We start from the raw sequence: 25,431 nt of genomic DNA, 5'->3' as shown, positions 1-25,431 counted from the left end.
TATTATATTTAGTATGATCAGCTCGAAATGATAAAGAATTTATATTTTTAAACCAAACAGAACAGTTTTTCTGGACAGCCCCCAGTAGACTCCCTTTGGGTGTGCTTAGTATCTTAATTTTTGTTTCTTGATATCAGTTCTTAAAAGAAACATGTTGCTTTCCATAACATAATCCAAGTTCCATCATTGCCCTGCAACTGGTAAAACTTCTTTGCAGAAATATAAATTGTTGCAGAGTTCTGACAGTTAAAATATAAGTATTATAAATAATATGTCATAATTTATACAAAAAAACAGGTTTGTAGACCGGTATCCAGGCTATTATTTCTGCTCCCAGTTAGTGTCAGTCAGTGTCCCAAAAAGTATATGTAAATAAGTCGCTCTGACTCTAGGTCAGTGACTCAGAAAGCTGTGAATAATGTAAATCTTTTTTTATGTAGGCTTGTATGACTATTGACTATCCTTTTTATAGACAACTTTGACTATTCTCTGAGGAACAACACCAATGACTGTGATGACCAACATGATTATGACAGCGTAGCATCTGATGAAGACACAGACCAGGAGCTGCTGAGGAACTCCAGAAACAACAGAGCCAGGGTAGGAGGGTCGGGGGATCTCCAGTAATGCAGATGGTGCACTGTGGCTGACTTAGTACAGCAGCAAAGATTATTAACTAATATGGTGAATTTTCCATCCACTCTTCTTGTGGCTGCTTTAACATTACACGCCAATATTCAGCTGTATAACAAAACTTTTCTTGGAGAAAACAGATGGAAGTAAAGATTAGCTTTTGTGGGAGTCATTTTCAATGTAGCAAAATGTCAAACTTATTTTACTAACAAGGTATTATTATTATATTTTTATCAAAGTGATGTCCGGGTCCTGGACGATTTTATTTTTAGGGTTAACATACACTTTAAACATTTAAAGTCCATTTCAAACCAGTAAAGAGAGATCATATGGTTTCATTATGCAGAGCATGGATTCCTCAGACCTGTCAGATGGTCCTATTACTTTACAAGAATATCTGGAGGTGAAAAAGGCCCTGGCAACATCTGATGCTAAAGTACAGCAGCTTATGAAAGTAAATAATAACTTAAGCGAGGAGTTACGCCGACTACAGAGAGAGGTGAGAAAAGCTTTTTGTAATATTATAACTCAGATCGTGACAGCAGCATGTCTTTGGGTTCTTTTATACAAAAAATGTTCTGAAATGTGTTAACTCTTTCTGTTCTAGCCTTAAAACATACCTAAACTCAGAATTTTCACTTTACATAAAAGGTTAGACAAGCCTAGGTGATTGAGAATGAATGGGAGCGCAGGGCCTTCCGGGATACCTAAGTCACACATCCCAGGAGGCTCTTGGCTTGCTTATGCGCAGTGGGATCATCAAGATTTTTTTACCATCTATGTCACCCTTATCTTGTGCCTGCTCCGGGTGGCATAGGAGGAAGAAAAGAGAGAAGATGGCGGCGTCTAGCACGCCAACCTAAAGTGGGGTGACGACGCGGGACCCAATGGAAGAAACCCCTGGACCAATCAACTGCTCTGCGGTATTGAAGGTAATTGTATTTTTATGTTTTGGTTCATTCTTCGGTTTACTTCCTCTTTAAGTAGAACTCTAGTTTTTATTAAGATAAGTAAACACAAACAGTCCGGTCTGTTCAAAATAAAACAGATTTTGCTGCAGTACTCATTCAGCTCTCTAGGGTTCTGCTTTCAAAGCATAGGTCTGTTTCATAAATTGCGATGGTAATAGGATGGATAGGGCTGTACCAAGTGTAAATATGAAAAGATTCCCCAATTGCAGAGGTCTGAACATTTGATTACAGTACAACATGTGAAGAGCTCTAATATCTGTGAGCGGACAGACATCACATTTCTGTGTTACTTTTTTCTTGTCCAGCAAACACCGGCCTTTTCATAACAATGCTAGGTTTGTTGCACATTTCAGATAAGAACACAGCGTCAACTACTTGTGTCCACCTGGGTATGAACCAAGAATCTTTTTCCAATGGAATTTAGGTGAAGGGGAATCTTGGTTTCTGATTGAGTATATACAATATGTCTGTTGATTTTAATGGAATTGATTATTATTCTTTTCCTACAGATTCAGAAACTGCAGTCAGAGAACTCGCAGATCCGACATCAGACTGGCACGTCACCCCCTCCTCCAGCAAACCCAGAACGAGCAGAGCACCCGTTACCTGCTGCCCACCGGCGGGACAGGCAAGCTTTCTCCATGTACGAGCCAGGGTCGGCTCTTAAACCATTTGCGCAATCCACGGATGATCTTAGCAATCGACTTCAACCTTTCCACTCTGGGGTAAATATAAGTTAATGAGAATATAAAATTAAGATTCAAATTTTTGGCTTTAAACTGTAATTTCAGTTTTGTTTTAGGTTTGTTTTTGCCTTGTGAATGTTAAAAACTAAAGGAAAAAACAAATATACCTTATCTTTATTATGGAAAATCCTATATCAGTATGCAGGTCCCTTGTTCAGTATAGCACTAGAACCTGCTGGAGAAATCTTCTATGTTTATGGGTGCTTTTTATTTTGTTGCATACATGTTACTACACATTAGGTCTGATTTATCAAAACTCTCCAAGACTGGAGAAGATAAAGAATCACGGGGCACATGGAATGGATGTGGTTCAGAACTGGAAACATTTGCTAACTTATAGCAAGTGATTTTAGGAAATCCATTTCAGGTTTTTTTTTTGTGTGATAGTCTATCTTCTTCAGTCCTGGGGAGCTTTATTAAAATCAGGCTTCTGTAGGCTGTCTTGTCTACCTTCACTTGTGCTCTTCATTGAGGCAGTACATTTTATGCATTTGGGGGTCATAAATCTTGCTGAACAAGGGTAGGTATTAAAATGGCTGAAATATGTAGTTTTTTCTGTTTTATTCTATATTTAAATTAGAGTATGCTCATGTAAATCTTATCTATGTTTAGCAATGTTTTTATGTATATTTATAATTTATGTCTATAAATAAGGGTAGCTATTTGTTACTGCAGGCAATTATTATTATATAATATATAATAATAATTATAATAATAATATTAATATAATTATTGTTATTAATAAACAGTTTTATATAGCCCCAAAATATGCTTTACTTTCCCAATGACCTGTTTGTAAGTTACCTTGTCTTAAAGGATTTTATAAAGGGATGCAGAGTGATGGCAAATTGATTTGCCAGTTTAGTATATTGGCAAATCTTCAAAACTCTGCACATTTAATGGAATAATAATGACTTGGAACAAACATGCAGACAGTGAAGGTAAAGTAGGAATTCTAATCTGCTTATTTGGTCTAAGGCAGTAACTCAAAGTAATAAAGGCAGAGGAATGGCATGTCAACCAGGCAACCAATATGTGATGTGTTTTCAGTGCATATAGCACTTCCAGGAAAATGTCTAGTTGTAAATTATGTGTGGAAGAACAAGCAAACAGGAATCTGAGATTTGCCAAGCCTTTGTCATTTTGTCCACAGATTCTTTTTTCTTTTCTCCTTTTTCTTTGTCTCCTAGTGCAGCAGTTTTTAAAATATAGTTTAAAATCTATCAGTATGGTAGGATAACCCATGCAGTGCATTGACTTATATAGCACAGAAATATGCTCATACTCCATCATTCTACTTGGCTTCTAGGTCCACATAAAGCACTCTATGGAGCATGGATTATTTTAGGCCTGGGTGTGCAAGCACAACCACTTAGTAACCTAACACAAGACCTGTACATAACAATATAACTTAGTCAATTTAGTCATTGAATACACATTTTCCTGGCAGTCCATGCCTGCCAAAGCTCTCTGGAAACTTGCAGGTCCACAAAAGCTGACGGTTCCCCAGCGTGGCTTTAGACCGAACCATTTTTTCAGGTGCTGCCAAAATTAAATGCACCAAAGGCAAAACTGAAATAAAAGACCCTTGTAGAACGGACATTTTCTTTGATCTGGGATTACTCAATGGCCTCTTTTCCCCTCTACGTCTTCTCTAAACACGAGCATGATTGGGTTTCCTCGTCATTGCAGCCACCCTGTTTTTGTCCTTTGTATATTTACTGTATATCTGCATAGAGTTGTCTACTGTATATTGGTGAAGGTGTCTTTGTTTCATGTTAGTATGCTAGACATTTGCATAGATTGTAGCTCGTAGTTATGTTATTGAGTATCTGTGTTTTTGTTGTGTGTGTGCATGCTGCCTCACAATCCCTTCTGTTTTAGATCCGGAAAGGCATCTCTGCCTCTTCTGTGCCCTTCCCCCCTCTGTCCTCCCCTCTGTTCTCTGGACCTCCGGACAATACCCGGAACATGGTGATGTACCCCCTCCTTTGTATTGACAGTTACTAATAATGGGAATCCTTAATTCATGTATACAATGCTTCTTTTTTTAGCAAGTTTTGATTTCTCCTTTTTTTTAACTTTAACATAAAACTGCATAGTTACCCCATATATATTTTATGCTTTACATTGCAATGTTTTTTTGTTTTTTTGAATTTCAGGTACCTATTCCAGTGATCCCCTGACCTCTGCTAGTTAGATCACATTAATCTCACTACGGTTTAGCATTTCTGCTACCTAGGGCAGCTCCTGTTCAAGGGATTAAAGTGATAAAGTAACATCAACTAGGCATTAGAAATTAAAAAATAATATTAGTAACTGTATTGAATGTAGGAAACTGTTTATAGTCTGAAGTTCTTCTGCCCACCTCACAATTTTCTGCTGCACGTATCAGGGTAATTCTCGCTACTTGTGCATCAATTTACATGACAAATGCAACGTAGACGATATCAGCCAAGTTCTGAAGTCACATTGCAGTTCAGTGAAAGCTTCCTCTACATGAAGTACTGCGATTTCTTGCTTACAGTTGTGATTTAGAACTCACTTTTCAATATCTGGTTGTGCAGTCTTACAAAACCTATTTTTCAGGTTTTTTTTTTTTTAGCTTAACTCAGTTTTACGTCATGTAAGCAAGTGTACAGGGCAGCAACAGTGTAACTTCAGATGCCCCCTGACTTCATGACACAAGCTTGTGTCCTTGTGGAAAAAACTTTTCAACTATGTTTTTAACTTTTGTTTCTGAGCTTCAAAAATTGGTGTAGATATAATATAAATTACAGAAGCAGGGTTAGGATTAACCTCTAAAGATGTTAGTGATGTTTCCTTAAAGATTTATTCCAAAAAAGTTAAACACAGTTAAAAATCTGTGTTATATACAAATTAAACATGAAGTTGGGAAAGTGTTTTTTGTGAGGGCAATAATAGAATGATCTTTTTTTTTTTTAATACAGTCTGCCAAGGCAGATCGACATGGCAGTGGAGCAGACAGCGACTATGATAATACCCAGACTACAGAAACTAGTAGCGGGTAAGTACTCACCCAATGATACAGTGTTTCTGAGGTTACATCCTAAACTGGTTATAAACACTTTCTTCTGACTTCTGTTACCTGGCAGCTCTTCTATTACCCCCTGTCCACATTGCGTTCTCTGGCAGCTCTTCCTCCAATATCTGTAACGCGTTCTTTATCATCACCCACCTTCTCTGGCAGCACTCCCCTACTTGAAAAAGCAATTTGTGTTCATGGGACTTTAAAGGCAGTTCAAAACATATTACAAAGTGACTCAAACATAAAAAAACATCTTTATTGAGTACAATAGGGTAAAGCAAGGGGAGGAATAGAAAATTCAGTAAAATGCCCAGTACATAACACCAGGCTGGTATCTATATCATTGATGTATTATGGTGAGTTCTGATAGTCCATGTTTCCAATTTGGATTATCAGAACTCACCATAATACATCAATGATATAGATACCAGCTTGGTGTTCTGTACCGGGTATTTTATTGAATTTTCTATTCCTCCCCTTGTTTTACTCTATTGTACTCAAAAAAAGATGTTTTTTTATTTTTTATGTTTGAGTCACTTTGTGATCTGTATAAAACTGCCTTTAAGCCAGGAAGCCCCCACCAACCTCAGGAAGAACCCTGGGGTACCTAATGTTATGATTAACTTAGGGTTTGTGGTATGCCCTGCTCTTCTTCCTCCCCTGCAGCTCTCTTTTCACGTTTACTAGCAAAACATTCTGTATCATAAAACAGTTATTATGCATTAATGTGCCTGATTCTGTACTCCCTCTGTTTCTATTCCCAAAAAAATATTTTCCACTGGATGGAGCTTTGATTCTAGTGATTTTATTTTGGTGTTTATTATTTTTTTTCTGCTATTCTGGTACTTTCTTCTCCAATAAGTCCCTTAAACACACAATACCTAAAGAACCTGAACAAAGGTTTAAATATGTGCAATATTTGTCGTTGGAAAGGATCTTTCATGATCCTTTCCAATGACAAAAGACTGCACAATGCATGAACACCGTTCTGCTCTATGGAAAAGGGAGGGGGAGAACGACGGAGCAGCACCCCCAGCTGCGCTCCCTCCCCCTTCACTTGCATTACGATCGTTGTACACACACCAATTTCAGTTTCCAATTTCAGCCCTGAGGCAATTAGCGGACGAGAATCATCTGACGTATGTATGTAGCCTTAGTGTCATTTCTTGGTATTATTTTGATGATGTTTATTAGTAGTATCGTGTTTATTGTTTATTTTTGAGTGTCATTACTAAAAAAACTAAACTAAAATAAAGCAAATAATAATATGTTTTTTTTTTTCTTTTAATGCTTACATTTGTGTCTTTTTGCATTTTGTGCATGTATCCAGTATGGAAGGACGAAGGTTTTTGGAGATGTCTCGAGATGAGGATTTCCATGCAGATTCTGAAGATGTGGAGGTGGAGTTGGACTCAACATTACCCAGTACAGAAGATGTAATCCTGAGAACTGAACAAGTAACCAAAAATATTCAGGAGCTTCTCAGAGCTGCACAGGAGTTCAAACATGACAGGTGAGGAGCAGAAACATCTAGCTATAACAATATGGTATGGTGCTGAACAGATTACCAAAATGTGACTTGGATATGGTGATTTGGAAAATATTATTATTTTTATTGAGGGAAATGAATAGAACAGAAATATACATGGTAAAATAACCAATCAAAACTCAGCTTTCAATTGACTGCAATCTGTAACAAATAAGTGGCTTTATATATCACTGTATGGCAGTATGTCTCCTGGTTTAGTCTGGTGATGGATATATTTATTGGCATGATAACATTTTCTGGATAGAAAAATGATTCAATGGTATTGTCTTTCTTTCAGTTTTGTTCCTTGTTCTGAAAAGATTCACTCAGCAGTAACAGAAATGGCATCGCTTTTCCCAAAGGTATTTGTTTTTTTCGAATTCTTTTTTGGTTACCCGTCAGTGTGGAAATTCGGGAGCTGCTAATGCTGAGGTGTAATACTTAACGTGTATATCGGGTAATACACCTAGGAGGATGATATTAAATGTATTAAACTTAGCAGCTCAGTGTATGAACCTTCAAAACTAAATTGGCATTGGCAGCTCCCATGTTTCTAATCAGACATTTTTTCAAGATACTTGTAGACATGTCACCTAGGCTTCAAATTCACCATCCATGAAAACTATTTGCCATAATAATGAGTAGACAACAACATCAAGTGAGCTAGAGTTATTTTGATCTCTGTTTTTTTCTGTAAACTTTAGACGTGACCCTTAACCCTTCTCTACTGGTCTTTTTTTTTTAAATTTTTATTAGAAAGGTAGGACAAAAGATACAAAATAATAAAAAAAAAAAAAAAAAAAAAAAAAATATATATATATATATATATACACACACAGAAGTGTTACAAAATACCAATCTTAATCAGTAGATCATGTACAGAAACCATCATGTGATAAGACGGGACATTAAAATACAAGTAAATTGGCTTCCCATAACATTTTGTCCACACTACTGGTCCTTTTTAATATGGGTAACAAAACACCCCTAATCCTTAAATGGCCCATTGAAATTGTATATGTCCACTGATCACACATCCACCTCCTATCCCACTTGTGGGTTTGTTTCCACTGATTTGAAGTCCGTTTATCTTGCATTTAGTTCCTGAGAGTGCATTCACTACAGGACTTCATTGTTGGTTGAGGTAAAAAAGATAATAATATATATTCAAGAAACAACCTTCTTGAAAAAGCATACTGTTGACATGATGAGGTATGATAAAACTGACCTTTAAAGACTCTGTTACCTTAACAATTGTAGAGGCTGCTAATGGGTATGAATCACAGGCACCCAGGGGTTCCTGAACACACCTGCAGAAGCTCTGCAGATGTCTAAATGCTGATCCATTCAGATTAGGCAAAGCTTTACCGCTCCTTTATCTTGCCAGGCCCCTCCCTGCATTTACACATTCCTATTGGGCTTGCAAAAGTTGTACAGGGTTGTGACTTCACCTACCAAGCTTTACTTTTACAATAATATCCAGAATGGGTGTAACTTCACATTTCTTTATCTCTTGATTTACTGATTGCTCTAACTCCCCCCCCCCACCTTTATGTAACCTTCATCTTGCACCTTTTTTTGGAAAAGGCCCTGTTATAATAGGAAATAAACTAATGTAGCTGTTAATAATTGTGTCCAATATATAACATATTGTACATCGTAGTTTCTGACTGAATTTTCCTTTCTTCCCCATGTTAGAAGCCTGCATTGGAGACGGTACGGTCTTCCTTGAAATTGCTCAACGCTAGTGCTTACCGGCTGCAAAGTGAATGCCGCAAAACCGTGCCACCTGAGCCAGGGGCCTCTGTAGACTACCAGCTTTTGACACAGCAGGTCATTCAGTGTGCTTATGACATTGCTAAGGCTGCCAAACAGCTGGTCACCATCACCACCCGGGAGAAGAAACAGTGACCTTTAGTGGACTGAACGCCTTGTGCCCTTCACTAGAAGGAGCATCCTTTTGTAATATTGTAGCTGCCAAGACTTCCATAAGACACTGAGCACTCTTCATAGCCTCGGATGAGACTGAAGCGTCTACACTCCTGGCAACCAACGTGGCAATTGCCCTTCTGGCAACCAAATGATAAATCTCCTGTCCCCTTCATCAGCAACATAATGTAGTTCACCCTGCCTTTATTTTCTTGAACTGTAGAGCCCAATCATTTCCAAAACACTGCACACATGTACATGTGTGTGTAAAAACCCTTTATAGTTACTTATAAGGTGTGTGGTTCTAGGAATTGTCTTGTGGTAGGAGGGTCAGTCAGACTTCTTGTGATGGTCATCTGTTGGACAGTAGCATAAAGTCTCATTGTATATGAGCTCAGCCAAATGTGTTGTCCTGCATAATGTTTACATTAAGGATCCGTGAGTGTAAGCTCATTGGGCCATAAAGCACAAAGATATTCTGGTCCATTGTTGGTAAGGTTTATGTATGTATGGAATACTTGTGCTCACTACAGTAACTGGATGTTGCATCTGCAAAAATAATTTCTATTGTTAAATTTACAATGGGATCCAATGTTAGATGAATGATACAAATTCAGGAAACTGAATATATATATATACACTGTAGGGTTTATCAAAGTGCTTCAAATATTTGTATATAGAAAAAAAAGGCCGATCTGCAGTTCACAACACGTACAGCCTGGAATAAATTCAGATCCACATATTGATAATTTTTGCAGGGACTCTGTCTCTGCTTTACATATAGCTTTCTGTTGGTTAGGGGGACTGTAATTAACAGAAGGCTGTACATCTCATAGCAACTTGCTAAATATGGCATCTGTCATTCACAGCCATGATCATGGACCACATCACTTAGAGTGGGTGTATTTACCAAGTATAATCTGCTGTGTGCAATGGGGCATCACAAGCTTATTATTAATGCTGACACGTTACCATCATGCTCAGCTTCAGCAAGTCCCTGCGCTACATTGCTGTATATGAAAGGGTTATTGTGAATAACGAATGTGGCCAACCTAGACTTACACTGGAAACTATGTATATATATGTACACATATATATAATATATTATAAACATCTCTTTTTGTTATCGGGGTGGTAAGGTGCATTATGTAGAAGACTGTTCAAGTATTTGGTCTATAACCACTTATAGCTCATTTATTAGCAGGCTGCTTCCTAATGGGCCTGACCAGCGAGAGTGCTGGGAAATAACATTCTGCAAGCAAGACGCTTCAATTCCATAAAGTAGCACCATGCCATTGCACCTAACATGCAATGGTCATATTAGCAGGGAGTTTCTCCATCGGTGAATTTTGGCTTAGTCCTGTGTTTACTACATGTGTGCAGTAAATGTCACAAGTCTTTAGTCTTCCTAAGTCCTCTGCCATTCTTTGCACTGAACTTTTCTTTATTTGCACTCCCTGGATATCACAGAAAGGGGGTGTTCCATATAACTATGACATGCCTTGTTTTATTTTTGTTTTTTTTTTAAGATTCTTTATAACAAGAAGTATCCAGCGTGTTCTATACGAGAGGAATATGCACTAGCCAATAGCATCCAGGGTGGTTGTTCTGCTGCACTTTATACACTGCAGGTTGCAAATATTAAACCCAAAAGTTCATGTATTCCCATTAATTGAATCTGTCAAGTGGATAAATACCTCTTTGAAGAGCCTAAAATGTAAGCTGCATTTCTGGTTTTTGGGCTGTGTATTAGGCTAGATAAGAATGGCTGTAAGAGACGGCTGCCACCATATACATTTTTGCTTCAGGTTTTGTCTTTTTAGTTTTTTTCTGTAGTCTGTCCAAGGTAGCTATGGAAATAAACTTTCTTACAGCATATGTAAGCCTTTAGTATTAATTTTAAACAGGATTTATATAGAGCCAACATATTATGCAGCGCTGTACATTGAATAGGTGTTGCAAATGGCAGACAGGTAAGGATAGTGCCACAGGAGGAGGAGTGGACCCTGCCCTGAAGAGCTTACAATCTTAATGTATGTATATGTTCCAGTATAGCAGTCCTTAGATGTTACAGACACATTGCTTTTCTTTTAGAGTTTTTGGGACTTTATTTTCCTGGCGATTCTGCCAGTTATCACATTTTAGTTCAGGTACAAAAACATTCAACCTTCCAAATCAAGACAACCTAAACAAGCTAAAACTACTGAATTATTTTTGTCTGTAGCATGATGTACCATGGTGCTGTAGTTCTAAGAGAACAAATGTATTTGTGCTAAACCTGAAATCAGTGTACAAGATTTTCAGAAAGGTCTAGGAATTTTTTTTTAAATTATTACGCAGATAAATAAAATGATTTCAATGCTCTATCTAACAGAACAAAACCAAATTAAACAAAAAGTTTGGACTTACACACACTTTAGGGCGGGCACAGCTCTGCATAACAATGTTTGGGCCTGCTGATAAGTTGCTCAGGGGCTGGACATTGAATTGTGGGTGGGAGAAGGGGTGTGTCTTGTTGTCATTATTAGGACATAGAAACATATTAGGAGAGGTCAGGCTGTGCTGAAGAAATGACATAACCTGAAGCAAAAGGTGATGACTATTTATACTAAAGCTGTTACTAAAGAATTATGTTACACAGGTAAAGGAAACCTGTAAAGAATAAAATCTAGTGGCTGCCATTGCTAAGTTGTTTTTAAAGGAGCAGATTCTGTGTTCATAATCCTGACCCTGGCATTGTTACTTAACCACAGACATGGAAAAATATATAAATATAATATTCCAGGATGATAATGAAGTCTTTAGTGAAGTCATGACTGCTCCAACGGCAGTTCCCACACTTAATGTTGTACACATATTGGCAGCTTCCATCTATGGCTTCTGAAATGGGGTATTTTGCTTCATGACACATTCCCTATAAGCCCTGTGTAGCTACTAAATCAGCAGCTCCTCAATTTATAATACTTACAGAACTTCAGGGCATCTTTCACATAAACACTTGTTACGTGGTTCATATCCCTACCAGTCTCACAAAGTTACATAGAATGGCTCCTGTGAGGCTGGGCTGTGCTGTGTTTCATTCCATAGCATCATTGCCCCACTGTGGCTAGCCATTCATTTCATTTCCAGGGGCTTCTTGGTTTAGAAGTCCAGCTGTCAGTGGAAGGACATCCCATCAATGCAAGTTGGATGCTTAGCTGCAGCCAGTGTCTGCGCAAACCTGGCTTTAAGCCTATGACATATAATACAGCTGCATAGGCAGTAGTGCAGTACAAGCATATCATCATTAAATAGGTAAGCATTGTCTATAAAGCATCGTTTTTCTCCTCTCCTACCTGCAGCTATAACGCCCCCCACCATTCTGACAGGTAGGCTTTCTTTTTTTTATCATCCTTTTTCATATTGCTGCTGGTTCTAAAGTTGCCTGTCTGTAAATTCCAACTAGTGAGGATTTTTTTCGATCGTTTTGATGCTTAAAATGCCATACTCTGCTTATACTGTGGTCCGTGAGACCTCGGTGGTGGGTGTTCTATGTAAAAAGAATTGTAATGTACATTTGTATCAAATTAAACAACTAACACTCTTTTGCTTTGTGTCCGTTATTCAGACTCGCCATTCAGATTTTCATATACACTGTTGGTAGGGTGCTGAAAGTATCACTTAAGAGTCATTTTTTATTTTTTTGTCCCTCTATTTACCCCTGGGGCTACAGTTCATATAGTTCCAGTAATTGCTAAGAGAGGATTTCCCTCTCACATCCCAGTGTGATAATTACAGAACAGGACAAAGAGTTTACACCAATGTTGGCTTATATTGTCAGCTCTCAAAGCTTTATTCCCCAAGAAGGCCAATGGTGGTCTGCATTTGTATCTTTTTAGGCCTCTATATTACCAGGGGCCCTTAAAGCTCCAGGCCACTTCTGACATGGTATTAAGCTCTATACAGTCGACTGTACAGCAAAGCTCAGAAGAAGAAACATCCTAAGAAGCCAGTCACGTGTGCTACTATACAAGAACACATACAATAGGAGACAGAGGAATGATTATAGTATACATTATGTCTGTAGTAGTGGAGTAGTTCTTGGAGCAGAGTTTACAGTTCCAAGAACAGGTTAAAAATAAGGCTTTTCCAAAAAAAAAGCCCAGTGACAAATGTTCACAATTCCCACTCCATTTGAAATTTTATTAATATTAGAACATATCACAAGGTAAATGCAATTTTTACCATTTTAGTGGATATAAAATTTAACGGAACTGGATTGTATGGTAAAGTTCTTGCCAATGTACATACAACAAATGTGTTAATCTTTATAACATAAATATTGATAAAATTTTTTTATGGTTTTTAGTTTGTGGGTGATACAATAATGAAACTTCTAAGCTCTCTTTATCTAATAGAAAGGTCGGAACTGTCAACATTGGTCAACTGCAAACAGAAATGTCCCTATGACAATGATTCAGGAAAGAGTTCTAGCTGCTGTACTATACCTAGCTATATACCACAAGAAGAATAACATTTGTGTTTGATATTTGTACATTAAAAAGAAAAACATAAAAGATTTTGTTTTTGCTAACAGATTCTGAACTTACAATGTAGAGTTTGTCCTGAAGCTCTCCAGTGTGCCATCTAAATGTTTGGCTCTGTGAGATAATTCTACTTTATGCTTTTTTTTTGGCCTGTCAAAAACTGTTACCAGCCTCAAGTTACAATATGGAAGCACAAGGTTATTAGCATAATAATATGTATGACCTGGCAGCTGTATTAAAACATAATGCATCAGCAGGAACAGAGTGGGCAAATTGGATTTCTACCTTAACATTTCAGTGCAAATTACAGACTGAGCTGCATTACTCATATGAACATTTTTCCAGTAAGTGGTGCATTTCTTTCCCAACATATTATTTACTATAAGCATATGCTGCATTTTATACACAGCTATGTTTGGTAGGGAATAGAAAACAACTACAAGCATAAAAAAAGACAATAATGCAGCAGTTTTTTTCTTTCTTCATTTAGCTAATATAAAATCATGATAGAGAGAAGTACAACTCACCTGTAAGCATTTAATATATTCATCTGTATTGTATCATTTCACTGGAGTGCAGCTCTAAAGAAACAAGAAATGTCCACTTACAGAAGATCTGAATTAAAAGCTTGCTTCCTTTAAAACTTGACAGATCATTCATTTGCAGCAATTCCAGATGTAGCAGGACCATCACCTCCATCTTTTTTGTGACAAAAAGCAGGATTGTAATGACAACACAAGAACTGTAAAAACCAGGATTCCTGGGATCTCTGGAATTTGTTGATATACATAAGGGGAAATAAATCAACCCTTTGCAGAATAAGAACGCATGGTATGCAAGTAAAACAGTTGTGGGCCAGGCCTTTTATGTCAGGCTTATATTGGGTAACCTTTTCAAAGTAAAAGATCAAAACGTTTTGCAGATCCAGATTTCCATGGATTGCTTGTTTTCTATATGTTAAAACAGCCACAATGCCCCTTTTTATAGGTAGGAAGCCATTAGAGTAATATTTTTGATATAGAAATTGGTAGGTGTAAAATGATTTTGCAGGACATTGCTTGTATGATGTGGGGTGTTTATAAGGTACAGTTAGGTCCATAAATATTTGGACAGAGACAACTTGTGTTCTGTAGAATTTGGGTTCTGTACATTACCACAATTAATTTTAACTGAAACAACTCAGATTCAGTTGAACTGCAGATTTATTTTTTTTTTTTTATACAATCCCTTCATTTCAGGGGCTCGAAAGTAATTGGACAATTCACTCAAAGACTATCTCATGGGCTGGTGTGGACAATTCCTTCATTATGTCATTATCAATTAAGCAGATTAAAGACGTGGAGTTGATTTGGGGGCGCAGACAACATGCGGTGAAAGGAGCTCTCCATGCAGGTAAAACAAGCCATCCTTAAGCTGCAAAAACAGAAAAAAACCATCCTAAGGGAATATCTCAGAAAAACTGAATTTACTAATGCACAAGATGCCCTAAATTTAACTTTACTGTATCATAGCGTAGTTTTCTAAGAAAATCATTGAGCCAATCGCAAAAGCAGGAAATGGCATTTTGAGGGCTCTTTGGATACCAGGTTGCCATACTGGATTTATCTTTGGCTCCAGACAGAAATAGATACTATAGCATTAAAACTTCAAAATTACTATTGCAATTATATAGATATAATTTATATTTTAAACTAAAGTAGTGTTAGATAGTAGAACTTCCTTGATTAATGTAGGTTTTCTCACACACACCTCCACTTCCAGGTTTGTGCTTTATCAAATAAATACAACTCAGATCAGACTTTTTAAATTTTTTACTTGATTGAATTAAAACTGCAAAGTACAGTAAACAGATATAAAAATATGTACAAGAAAAAAAAGAATAGTCTTCAGTATTAAATATACTGTAATTATAAATCGTTGCTAAACGCAACATGAACACGTCTTTAAGAAAGCCTCTCATGGCTGCAATGTAGAATTCTCTGGTACAGAGAGCGCTGTATTGAAAGCAATTGACATAAAAAATAGCCGTTAAGTACATTCACCGAATCTGTGTAAAAACATCTGACATCTTACTGGAAATGAAAATATCCGAGAATGAAAAGATGCTGAAGGTGTACACAACTACACACCAATACCGAGCTGGATATTTCAGATATTTGTAGTTACTGGGAGGGGGGGAGGGGGTTATTCATTCCATATTCTTGGTTTTATTCTCTGAATGGTAAGATTATTGCACACAAAGGAGTCAATGCTTACTTCCTTAGACTCGGATTTTTTTTTTTCAGACAATGTTTCCTGATGATAACATAAGCTGTAATGCAGGAAGAACCTCCATGCTGGTAATGCAGGTAATCCATGCTGGTGAGCAAATCGATGGCATTCTGTTCTGCCGCTTCACCTTGTATGGAGCCCAGGTTATCACTCCAGCTTCATTCTGTCCTCACCAATTTACTCTTCTCCCTATTGCTTCTGGTCCAGAATGAACCAATTTAGTGGGGAGGGAGGGCAGCTCTTATTTTATGCATATGCTTCTCCCTGTCTGTAACACATCATGGCTACAGGTATAATGCTACTCATACACATGTGCACTCACAAAATGATATCAAAAAACAAATATAAAGCATGTGATATAAAGATACATACATACAGGTGACATTCTACATCAGTGGTCCCAAACCTTTTACGGGACGAGACATGGGCCACGAGTCTGGGTCCTTCCAAGCAGGTAGGTGCACTGGCCAGAGCTGGGACCCACCTGTCAGACACCTTGGGGACCTCTGCATTGGATCCTAGCATAATCCAACATGACTTACATACAGAAGAAAGTACCTTTTACTCAATTTTAAAAGTCCAACTTGGGGGGGAAATCAACCATTTTTACAGTACATACACATTTCTTCAAACTTGAAGCACAACTTCCAACCATAAAACAGTAATTAGTCCCAGCCATCTACTGCACAGTAAGGCACTTTCATTAGACAAAGAGCTGGTGAAAAGTTGGGTCTTGCTTGGCATTATCATTGTACAAGGGGCTGGGCAGTGAGCAGACAAACTTTGGCACAATGGGTGGGCAGGGCTCATAAAATGTTCATTTAAATGCCACCACACTGTTGAAATAGGGTTCTACCAAAGCATCCACCCATGGCTTCAATTAAAGCAAACTTCTGATTTGCCAATTCAAGACAAAACAAAAAGCACATACTTTTAGTAAGTTAAGTTTTCTATGTTTTTTCACTACTTTTATCAGTGCCAGAAGCTGAAATATCCAACACCTCAAGGTATGGAGTTAGCCCAGCGTTGTCATGTCCAATAGATAACAGAGCAACAACTTTTTGTAATATACTGTCTATGACTCCGGCAACACCTAATATACATGGGACTTTATTTCATTAAATCCTAAGTGTCTTTGAAGGTAAACTGGTTTTCTTGCACTTCCTTAGATAGCAAAAATATACTTTATATACATAATCAAATATGCTTTGTCATCATTAAACCTGGAAGAAGATTGAAGGTTAGAAGTTTCTGCTGGGACACAGGTAATAACATGAGAGTATTACAGCTAATGCTTCACATTTTTCTGGCATTGGGCTCTTCCATTTTTTAGTTCCTGTGTGCTTTTCGTCTAATATTAACTTAAAATACTGACAGAAGAAAGTTAGAAGATTTACAGATGATCAGTAGGAGCATTTCTACCAATACTTCCTATTGAGGAAATACATTGAAGACATTTTTTGGAAAAATAAAATAATGTAACCCTGGACTCCTAAACATCAAATTTGAAGAAAAACGAGTCATGAATAATATTAGGAAACTAAAGTCCCTTTACAGCACAGCCTTACTGACAAGGAAACATACAACTATGCCCAGTCCATTAGAGTATAGATAATCCACTAGTCATAAAATTGTACCCTATGTGCCCTTGGAATTACATTGGTCCTCCAGCTGTACCCAGTCACAGTTCTCCAAGACAAAAACATTGGCAAATTGTTGCATAACATTCCCTATGTACAGAAACATAATATAAAGGATGAACCCCAAACAAGAAGGATTTTTCAAGGTAAATTAAAGGAGAACACCAGCACTGCAATTAGCAATGACAAATTAAAGAGTTTCCATATGTATAATTCTGCTGGATGCTTTAAAAATAAAAAAAAGAAATCTATGAAACACTTTCAGGATCATCCCAGATACTTGGAATATACAAGAATTTGAAAAAGAATTGTAAAGCACAATATCTTCCAACTGAAAAAAAAATCTAATGTGAAAACACTCTAACTTAGGAGAAACAGTAACATAAAAAGCCTATTAACCTATAAAATCTACTTTGCTTTGTTAAGGCCACAAAATCTGAAGGTGCATTCACTGCATACAGCTCAGCAATGGTAAAGCTTGCTAAATCAAAATTTTGTACTTTTTCTTAAGGATCCATTTATAAAACAATGGTATTGCCTTATTGCAACCATACAACCTGTAGGGAAAAAATACCGGCACAGTTCTAGAGTACAGCACTGGGATTTATAAATGTGTATGACACTGCAAGAAAACAAAGCTGGGATGAAAGCCGAGTCTCATTGTCCAAAATGCAATCGGCCTCTTCTCCAATCACACTCTTTCTGCGAATAATCAATGCAAAACTACGTAAAACATGGAAGCTTTACAAATAGGCAGCGATGTGTCAGTGCTGGCTCACTGTAAGACCAGGCGACAGGGCTCTGAATTTTCAATCTGGATGAGTAGGATCACAATCTAGTCAGAACTCTCACTTAGACTTTCATACAGCACCGTGGGATTCTTCTTTCTTCCAAACCATTTTTTGCGCCTGCTGTGACCCTGAACAAGTCTCCTCTTGATTATTGCTGTGTAGAAAAAACAAAACATTGTCTTGTTAGTAAATTATCCAGTGTAATGTTAATTTAAAATATAATACCCTGCAATGCTCCTTTAAAAGATACTGAATTTGAGGTCCCATAAAAGCAACAAAGTATCCTATGATATAAACAACTGATTAGAAAAATGAAGAATACTGCCTTGTTGTGTTCATTGGAATGGAGATTGGAGGCTGCACTGACTGCTGCATTGTTAAGAAGGTGCAATTTGTTACCTGTCCTGAAAGTAATAATTTGTTGCACCTACTGTGACACCCTGGGGAAACAAAACATTTCCCCACATTTGTGTTATCAAGTGTAACCGGTTATAGTGAAAGCAGACCAGAAAACACCATTAGAACCGGAAAGTTCAGTAATTTAGGGTTTTAAAAGAAATCTGCTGTTAAGAAATATGAAGGCTCCCATTGTGGGACCCAATTTAAAAATGTTGGATGGCTGGCTCTCATGTTGCCTTCAGAGTTTCTGAAGAACAATAATGTAGATCAGGGTTCTGTCAGTTTAGTGACACAAGTAATGAGTTCAGAGCCAGCTAAAGGCATCTTTAGGAAGAGATAAATTCAAGCTGCCTGGCTGTCTCTGCTTTTACATTTAGCCCTTCACAAAGAATATGAATAAGGAAACAGCATTCCAGGCCCTCATTGCGTCTTCCAGGCCAGTAAATGGCAAAGTAGTAAAAAAAATTGATAGTCATTAAATTATTTTTAGAGCCAGACAGTTGGCAAATTAAAGGACACTTCTCATCTACTTGTTTCTCAAAGAACACGTTTACTCATTATCTGCAGATTAGCAACCCAACACAAGCAGACATTTTCCCATTGAAGTGATCATAAAACAAAAAACAAAATGTTATGTACTTGTGTAAAACACATAAATATAACATCTGTGTACAGACACAGAATAGGTTTCCATGTTGAGTAAGCACGTGTGCACATGTAAAAGTCATGCTGTTTGCATTGTACTGCACTCATTACACTGGCCTGGACCTGCTTTGCAAAAAAAAAAAAATCTGTACCGCTGTCATGAAATACAACTTTCTGATCTGCACTAGTTTTAAGTTAGTGATTCAGAAAGTTTTGGTGCCACAGGATCAGCATAACAGCCAGTCAGGTATTTTCAGAAGATGAGCAAAGTCAAACATACTGGTTCCTTTCCTTATGACACACATTACTAACACTGACCAAAAGAGAACACTTACATGCCACAGTTTCTTTATCTTCAGAATGGCTTCCTGATGCCCAGTACAAGCTTTGGCTTTTGCGGAACTTCCTATATATTTGCGTATACAAAACTGAAAATGTAAGTAGGCAAAAGAGAAAGATAAGCGACGCTGCTGCCCAGGTGGCCTCCTCTGTCCGAGGGGTAGCAACAAATCCTTTGCTGGACTTCTGGCTGTTACCCAACCTTCTCTGGGCCTTGGCTACCTCTGCTGGCGTGTCACGCTGACAGCTGCATTCCTGCTTCTGCCCACCTGATGCCATCTTCTCAGCAGTAGTGTGAGAAAGCTTTGGGCTAGTTAGCGCATGCTGTGGCTGCTGAGTAGCGTTGGGTCTTTGTGTAGTGTTTATGGACATCTCTTTCTGAGATAAATTAGCAAGGTGGCCTTTAGTTGTGACAGCCAGCTGTAAGGGATGCTCCTTACCAGTCTTCGGAGACACATTGCTCCCAACAGATTGTGTCATATTACCATCAGGTAAGACAACTGACTGGTTAGCTGGGGTGGGCACAATCTTCTGTACTGGCAGCTTGGCCATGTTGTCATTCTCCTCCGTCTCTCTGCTATGAACACTAGCTTTTATGCCTGGAGTATGAGAGTCCTGAATTAAAATGTCAGATGCTGAAGGAGTGAAGGATTCTGTGGGAGAAGACAAGCTATTGGTTCTTGCAGGCGGTTTAACAGTAGTAGTGGTTTTGTCTACGTGATGTCCAGTCAGAGTACTGGGGGCATCGCTGGCTGATTTCTCTTCAGATGCCGCACCCAGGACCACAGCAGTGGTTACCAACACGGCTCTTCTCCTTTTCCTCAACAATTGCCACACCGACCGCCTTCTATGGTTCTGGAAACGATTTATCATCTGAAAGTGTTAAAGAACAACTTATTTATTCATTTTAACAACTTTGCCAGTTATTTCCACAACAGGAAGTAAAAAATTCATAATGAACTTTAAATTAAAAATCCCACAACAAGGAAGCCCATTTCTTAAATGGTTCAGTGAAGGCATGTATACTACAGTTTGAGGTCATGTATACTATATAATTATGTGGGCATTTCTACTGATCTGGGACACTCTATGTGCTGTCATTCCAGCACTGGAAGCTGCTGTGAATCAGTTAAACATGCCTTACATTAGGCGTACACTATAAAATTTTCTCTTTATTCAAGAGATATTATAAACACAATTACAAAGTATTTAAATCAACCCTTCCAATTAAAAACCCTGCACATAATATTCAGTATAAAAACAACATATACATCCCAAATATGTGCACTCTAAATAATAATAATAATAGTTTACCTGAGAATCCTCTCTGTGACAGAGATCTGTACTGTCTGATGACATTAGAGAAGGCCTGATCAGCAAATGTTGGTAAGCTCCATCTTGTACTGTCTCAAGCTGCTGGTCATGGGGAACATTTTCTTTCAGCCAATTCCTTATCTCAGTTACGTTTATGTAAGACATCTCCAAAGTTGAGCACCAACTGGCCAGGGCAATGGGCTAAAATAAGACACTGTGTTAACAAGGGCTTTATATGTGGAAACCATCAAACATTCACTATTATATAATGTGTACACAACTGATACATTTACAGTAAACACATTATCACTGAACAATCAGTTGTACTGCTGAAATCATTTTTAGGACATGAATCATTATGTAGGAGAACTCTTACTCTTTCCCTGGACAGGCTCGGGAACGGTGTGATTATATGTCGGGGAACACAACTTCTTGCCACAAGTGATAAGGCTTCCTTCAGCTGAGGGTCCACACAAGGATGGTACAGGAAGGCCACACCACCATGCTGGAAAACAAACAGGTCAGAAAATATTAAAAAACATTTCCAGCACAATAATCACGTATCATTGGTATTAGCTTCTGGTAATAAACACCCTGTGAAAAAAAGTTTCTTTGCACAATATAACTGTCATTTGCTTCTTCTATAGAAATCATATTACACACAGGAAATGCAGGAACGCAGAATGCTGTTTATTGTGAACACCCACAGGCAGATACAAATGGAACATCGCATGTTAGCAACAAAAGTTACTTAAAACTACTAAAAAGTTCCTAAAATTCATATTGTTAATAATAATAATAATATTAGTTGTTAAATAAAGGTAAAGTAACAACTGTAAAACTTAATTTGATACTTTAATGAGGCAATCACCAGAATCACTGACCTTAAGGTTGTGTACCCATCGCTGTGGCGGGCAGAAGATGTATTCACCATACTTGGCTAATATTGATCGATGTGCTCCACTAGAAATAAACAAATTTACAATTAAATCCTCATTTCATGTACATGAAAAAGCTGTACTATATGACAAGGAATATATATGCACTACTACAATGTTTTTCAACCGCTGTTCCGCGGCACACTAGTGTGCCTTGAGAGATCTTCGGGTGTACCGTGGGAAATTATCCAATTTCAGTTAATTGGTCCCAAAATGATTTATTTACTGCAAAAAAATTTGTCTTCATTTGTCTATACCAGCGATGTATAGTGATAGGCAGAACCAAAAAAAACTCTTCCACTAGATGGCAGCAGGTAGCTAATTTACGTGTCTGACTTTTTGGTGGTGTTCCGTGGGATTTTTCTAATTGTAAAATATGTGCCGCGACTAAGAAAGGTTGGGAAACACTGCACTACTATATAAGCTAGGACAGGGGTGGGCAAACTTTTTCAGTCAGGGGCCACAATATAAAATTTGAAAGAGGGGCCCGGCTGATGGGAGAGTGGGCAGAGTTTTGCCATCATGACTCCACTGAACATGATACGATGTTCATCATGACACGATAGCATAACCCTACCCACGCTCCCATCGCAGATCTGAGCCTGTGATGGGAGAGTGGGTGGGTTGTGTGCAGGGACACAGCCTGCCCATGTCCACGAGCCAGGATATCAACGGGGGGCGTGTTCTTCGGCTCTGGTTGGTGCGCCCCCCCCAGTGGGGTCCTTCTTCTGACTCTGCTCAGGGTGGCACCGGCCAAAGCTGCGGAACACCCAAAGGGCCAGGGAAACAAACGTATTGGGCCGTAGTTTGCTCATGCATGAGCCCAGGACAATGTGTGTGTGTATGTTGGGGGGGATGATGCAAAAGATAAACAAGGGAATAATAGAAGACAGAAAAAAACATAATATCATTTATATCATTTGCCACAGAAATTGAGGAAAACAATACATAATTCAGATAATATTGAATGTAATTAAATAATAAAGCTAAAGAAATAATAATAAAAGGACACATAGGCAGATTTAAAGCACTAGTCATATCCAAATAAATATCCTAATATGCATTTACATAGCTCTAAATCCTAACTAAATGATGATTACCATGATACAGCTTTGTATATGCACTCCAGCATTTGCTGTACATTATTGCTCTGGACTTCTTACACAGTGTGTGCCAACATGTAGTTCCCACCAGGAGTTCATGTGACAAAGTAACAAAGCCTGGGAGAGTTGTCACCTAACAACATGAAGTGCCTGAATCCGGATCCTTATGGCAGTATTGAAAGGAATTATTTTAGCAGATTTGAAAAGACTGAAAACAACTTTGGCAATTATATCAAAGTGGCAAAACTTCTATGAGATTTCTTATACTGGATCTACTTCTGCAGGCAGTTTCCAAGCTTCTGAAGCAAACATCAGAAAGAATCCCACAAGAAAAAGAAAGAAAAAATAACAGAGTGAAACTAAAAGGTTGCAAGGAAGCAGATCAAAGCTCATCGAGAGCTTTCTAAATTTCTGTTTTGTAACTGCCATTTACACACACGGCTCTAGGTTTATCCCTAGGAAATAGACAGTTTTTTACCTGTTTGGTATCTGTGCTGTATAGTTAATTGCCTCATCCATGCAAGCAGGATAAGTATTCTGTAACACAGCAAATGTGTAAATTAACATTTTACAGAATCAAGACTCATCTTCCCATACAATAAGCTGGAAAATAACAAATGTAAAGCAGTCACGTGCTGGCTTCTCCAGAGACCCCAAAAAATATGAGCTATGATAGGCAAATACCTTTGCTAATGAATATGCATAGTTGGTGACTTCGAGTTCGCTTAAAAATATACAAAGAAAAAAAATCTACTAGATTCAAAGTAACAAAACATTATAACTGAATGTAATGCAAATGTTCTGAACATTGTTTGCGCACACATGAACTTTCACAGTTTACTATATAATAACCTGGTAGGGGGAATGGATTGTTTTACAGTTCTATGTGACTTACCTCCTCTTTATACTTGGTAGCTATACTCGGATACATCTGTTACAGGACAAAGAACAGACCACAAAGTCAAACATGTACAGCCCAGTAATTCCATTCACAAGAGAAATGACAGAATCAGCAAGCTTGATAAAACAGTCCAATACCAATACCTAACAAAGAACTTGGCAGACACGCGAGGTCAAACGTACGGCAAGATAAAGCTTGCAAACAGTTTGCACATTCCACGTATTTCACGTTACCGTATCACATACACCTAGATCCAGGATAAAGAGCTACAATTTTTAATTTACATTAAAGCACAGATTTCATGTCTGCCAATAATGAAGTTTCTGTTCTTATTAGATAAGAAAAAAAAGTTTTCTAGAAAAAAAAGATAGCCTAAAAAAAATAAATAAATTGTTTCCCCTTGTGACTCCTTCCCTTGTAGTTCAGTGGTGGTGCCACATAAGTTCCCCCTCATATGGAATGGTGAAAACTTTTAGTTTGCTTCTTACACTTCACTATTCCTACTGGTCGTCTTCTTTGCAATTTTTTTTGCCCTCCAGCATTCTATCATCATCAAATCTGCACAAACATTTTATAATGAACGGGGATATTTTAACTTTATGTCCTTTTTCCTATACAGCAGGAGCTTCCTTTGGAAACTATGAAAATACATTTTAAAAGTTGTATTCAAGTCTGAGGCAGAAAAGAGAATCACTAAAGGCCAAACACACACTAGTGGTCCCTCTGCCAATTTTGCACTTGACTGATGGGTTCAATCAAGTAATCGCTCCAGTTCTAAAACATGCCACACACGTTTACAATAAAGGAGGCCACTGGACCACAAAAGTGCTCAATCGAGTTTGCAGGATTGTTTGTATACACTTTGGGAAGAGAGTTCTCTATATGGACCATTCATATTTTTGTATAAATATATAAATGGTCCATATGGAGAAAAACTCTCTTCCAGAATATTCACTTTGAAATCATTACAAAGAACAAGAGGGCACTCTTAGCGTCTGAAGGAAAAGAAGTTTAAGCTCCGGATAAGGAAGGGATTCTTCACTGTAAGGTCTGTGAAAATGTGGAATCAGCTCCCTCAGGAAGTAGTTTCAGCAACTACTTTAGATTGTTTTTAAAACAAATTAGATTGTTAGATTGTTTTTTCTAGAAGCACAGAATATAACTGGGTAATAAGGCTTTAAAATAAAGATAGCAAAGACCACTGATCCAGGGAACATCCGATTGCCTCTTGGAATAAGGAAGGAATTTTATTCCCTTGTTGGAGCAAATTGTACCAACTATGTCCATAGGGTTTATGGGGTATCTGGGATATGTTTATTTCCCTAGTGGTTGAACTTGCTGGACTTGTGTCTTTTTTCAACCTGACCTACTATGTAACGTGTGTACATTTGGGCAATATTTTCCAACACATCCAATCCAGTGTTCGCCCCAGAAATTTTTTTCAGCCGGGTGGTGGGAAGTTGTAGCCGGGTGGTAAAAAAGGGAGTGTGGCAAAACAAGGCAAATTTAGTGCTCCCAGTTGTTTATGCCATGGGTAATCAGTAACCTCTTATTGTTTCAGTGTTCTACCTTCTCCCAATGATTTGTTCTAACTTTGTAATGCCTGCCCCGTTAGTATATCCAATTTTCTATTCTATGTATTTTGCCACAACTGTCCTATGCCGTGTATTGTGACCCAACTTACTAGTGTTCTAAGTTTTAAGTGTGT

General features: G+C 37.9%; 2 protein-coding genes across 3 annotated transcripts in view; one reads left to right on the top strand and one right to left on the bottom strand.

Annotated features, from left to right (window-relative positions):
• Positions 1 to 12,439, top strand: part of GIT1 (GIT ArfGAP 1) — a gene marked incomplete in the record, with an annotated part of 90,326 nt that extends 77,887 nt beyond the window's left edge. Inside the window, 8 exon segments of the mRNA XM_072430690.1 lie at positions 473 to 600; positions 980 to 1,132; positions 2,114 to 2,329; positions 4,235 to 4,324; positions 5,302 to 5,378; positions 6,730 to 6,912; positions 7,226 to 7,289; positions 8,626 to 12,439. Coding sequence (XP_072286791.1) covers positions 473 to 600; positions 980 to 1,132; positions 2,114 to 2,329; positions 4,235 to 4,324; positions 5,302 to 5,378; positions 6,730 to 6,912; positions 7,226 to 7,289; positions 8,626 to 8,838 — 1,124 coding nt within the window.
• Positions 12,440 to 15,177: 2,738 nt separating this feature from the next.
• Positions 15,178 to 25,431, bottom strand: part of TP53I13 (tumor protein p53 inducible protein 13) — a 16,468-nt gene continuing 6,214 nt past the window's right edge. Inside the window, exons 3-9 of one of the 2 annotated variants that reach the window (XM_072430670.1) lie at positions 23,718 to 23,753; positions 23,301 to 23,359; positions 21,666 to 21,744; positions 21,158 to 21,286; positions 20,782 to 20,982; positions 19,464 to 20,340; positions 15,178 to 18,238 (exon numbers count right to left, since the gene is read on the bottom strand). In XM_072430670.1, coding sequence (XP_072286771.1) covers positions 18,129 to 18,238; positions 19,464 to 20,340; positions 20,782 to 20,982; positions 21,158 to 21,286; positions 21,666 to 21,744; positions 23,301 to 23,359; positions 23,718 to 23,753 — 1,491 coding nt within the window. In that variant the 3' untranslated portion in view covers positions 15,178 to 18,128. The remainder of the gene's footprint in view (positions 18,239 to 19,463; positions 20,341 to 20,781; positions 20,983 to 21,157; positions 21,287 to 21,665; positions 21,745 to 23,300; positions 23,360 to 23,717; positions 23,754 to 25,431) is intronic. The other variant, XM_072430678.1, reaches the window with a different exon arrangement.

The sequence above is a fragment of the Pyxicephalus adspersus genome, chromosome 1, assembly GCF_032062135.1.
Source record: "Pyxicephalus adspersus chromosome 1, UCB_Pads_2.0, whole genome shotgun sequence".
Classification (NCBI taxonomy): domain Eukaryota; kingdom Metazoa; phylum Chordata; class Amphibia; order Anura; family Pyxicephalidae; genus Pyxicephalus; species Pyxicephalus adspersus.
Note: the sequence above shows the minus strand (reverse complement) of the source record. Positions and strands in the feature narration are given on the sequence as shown.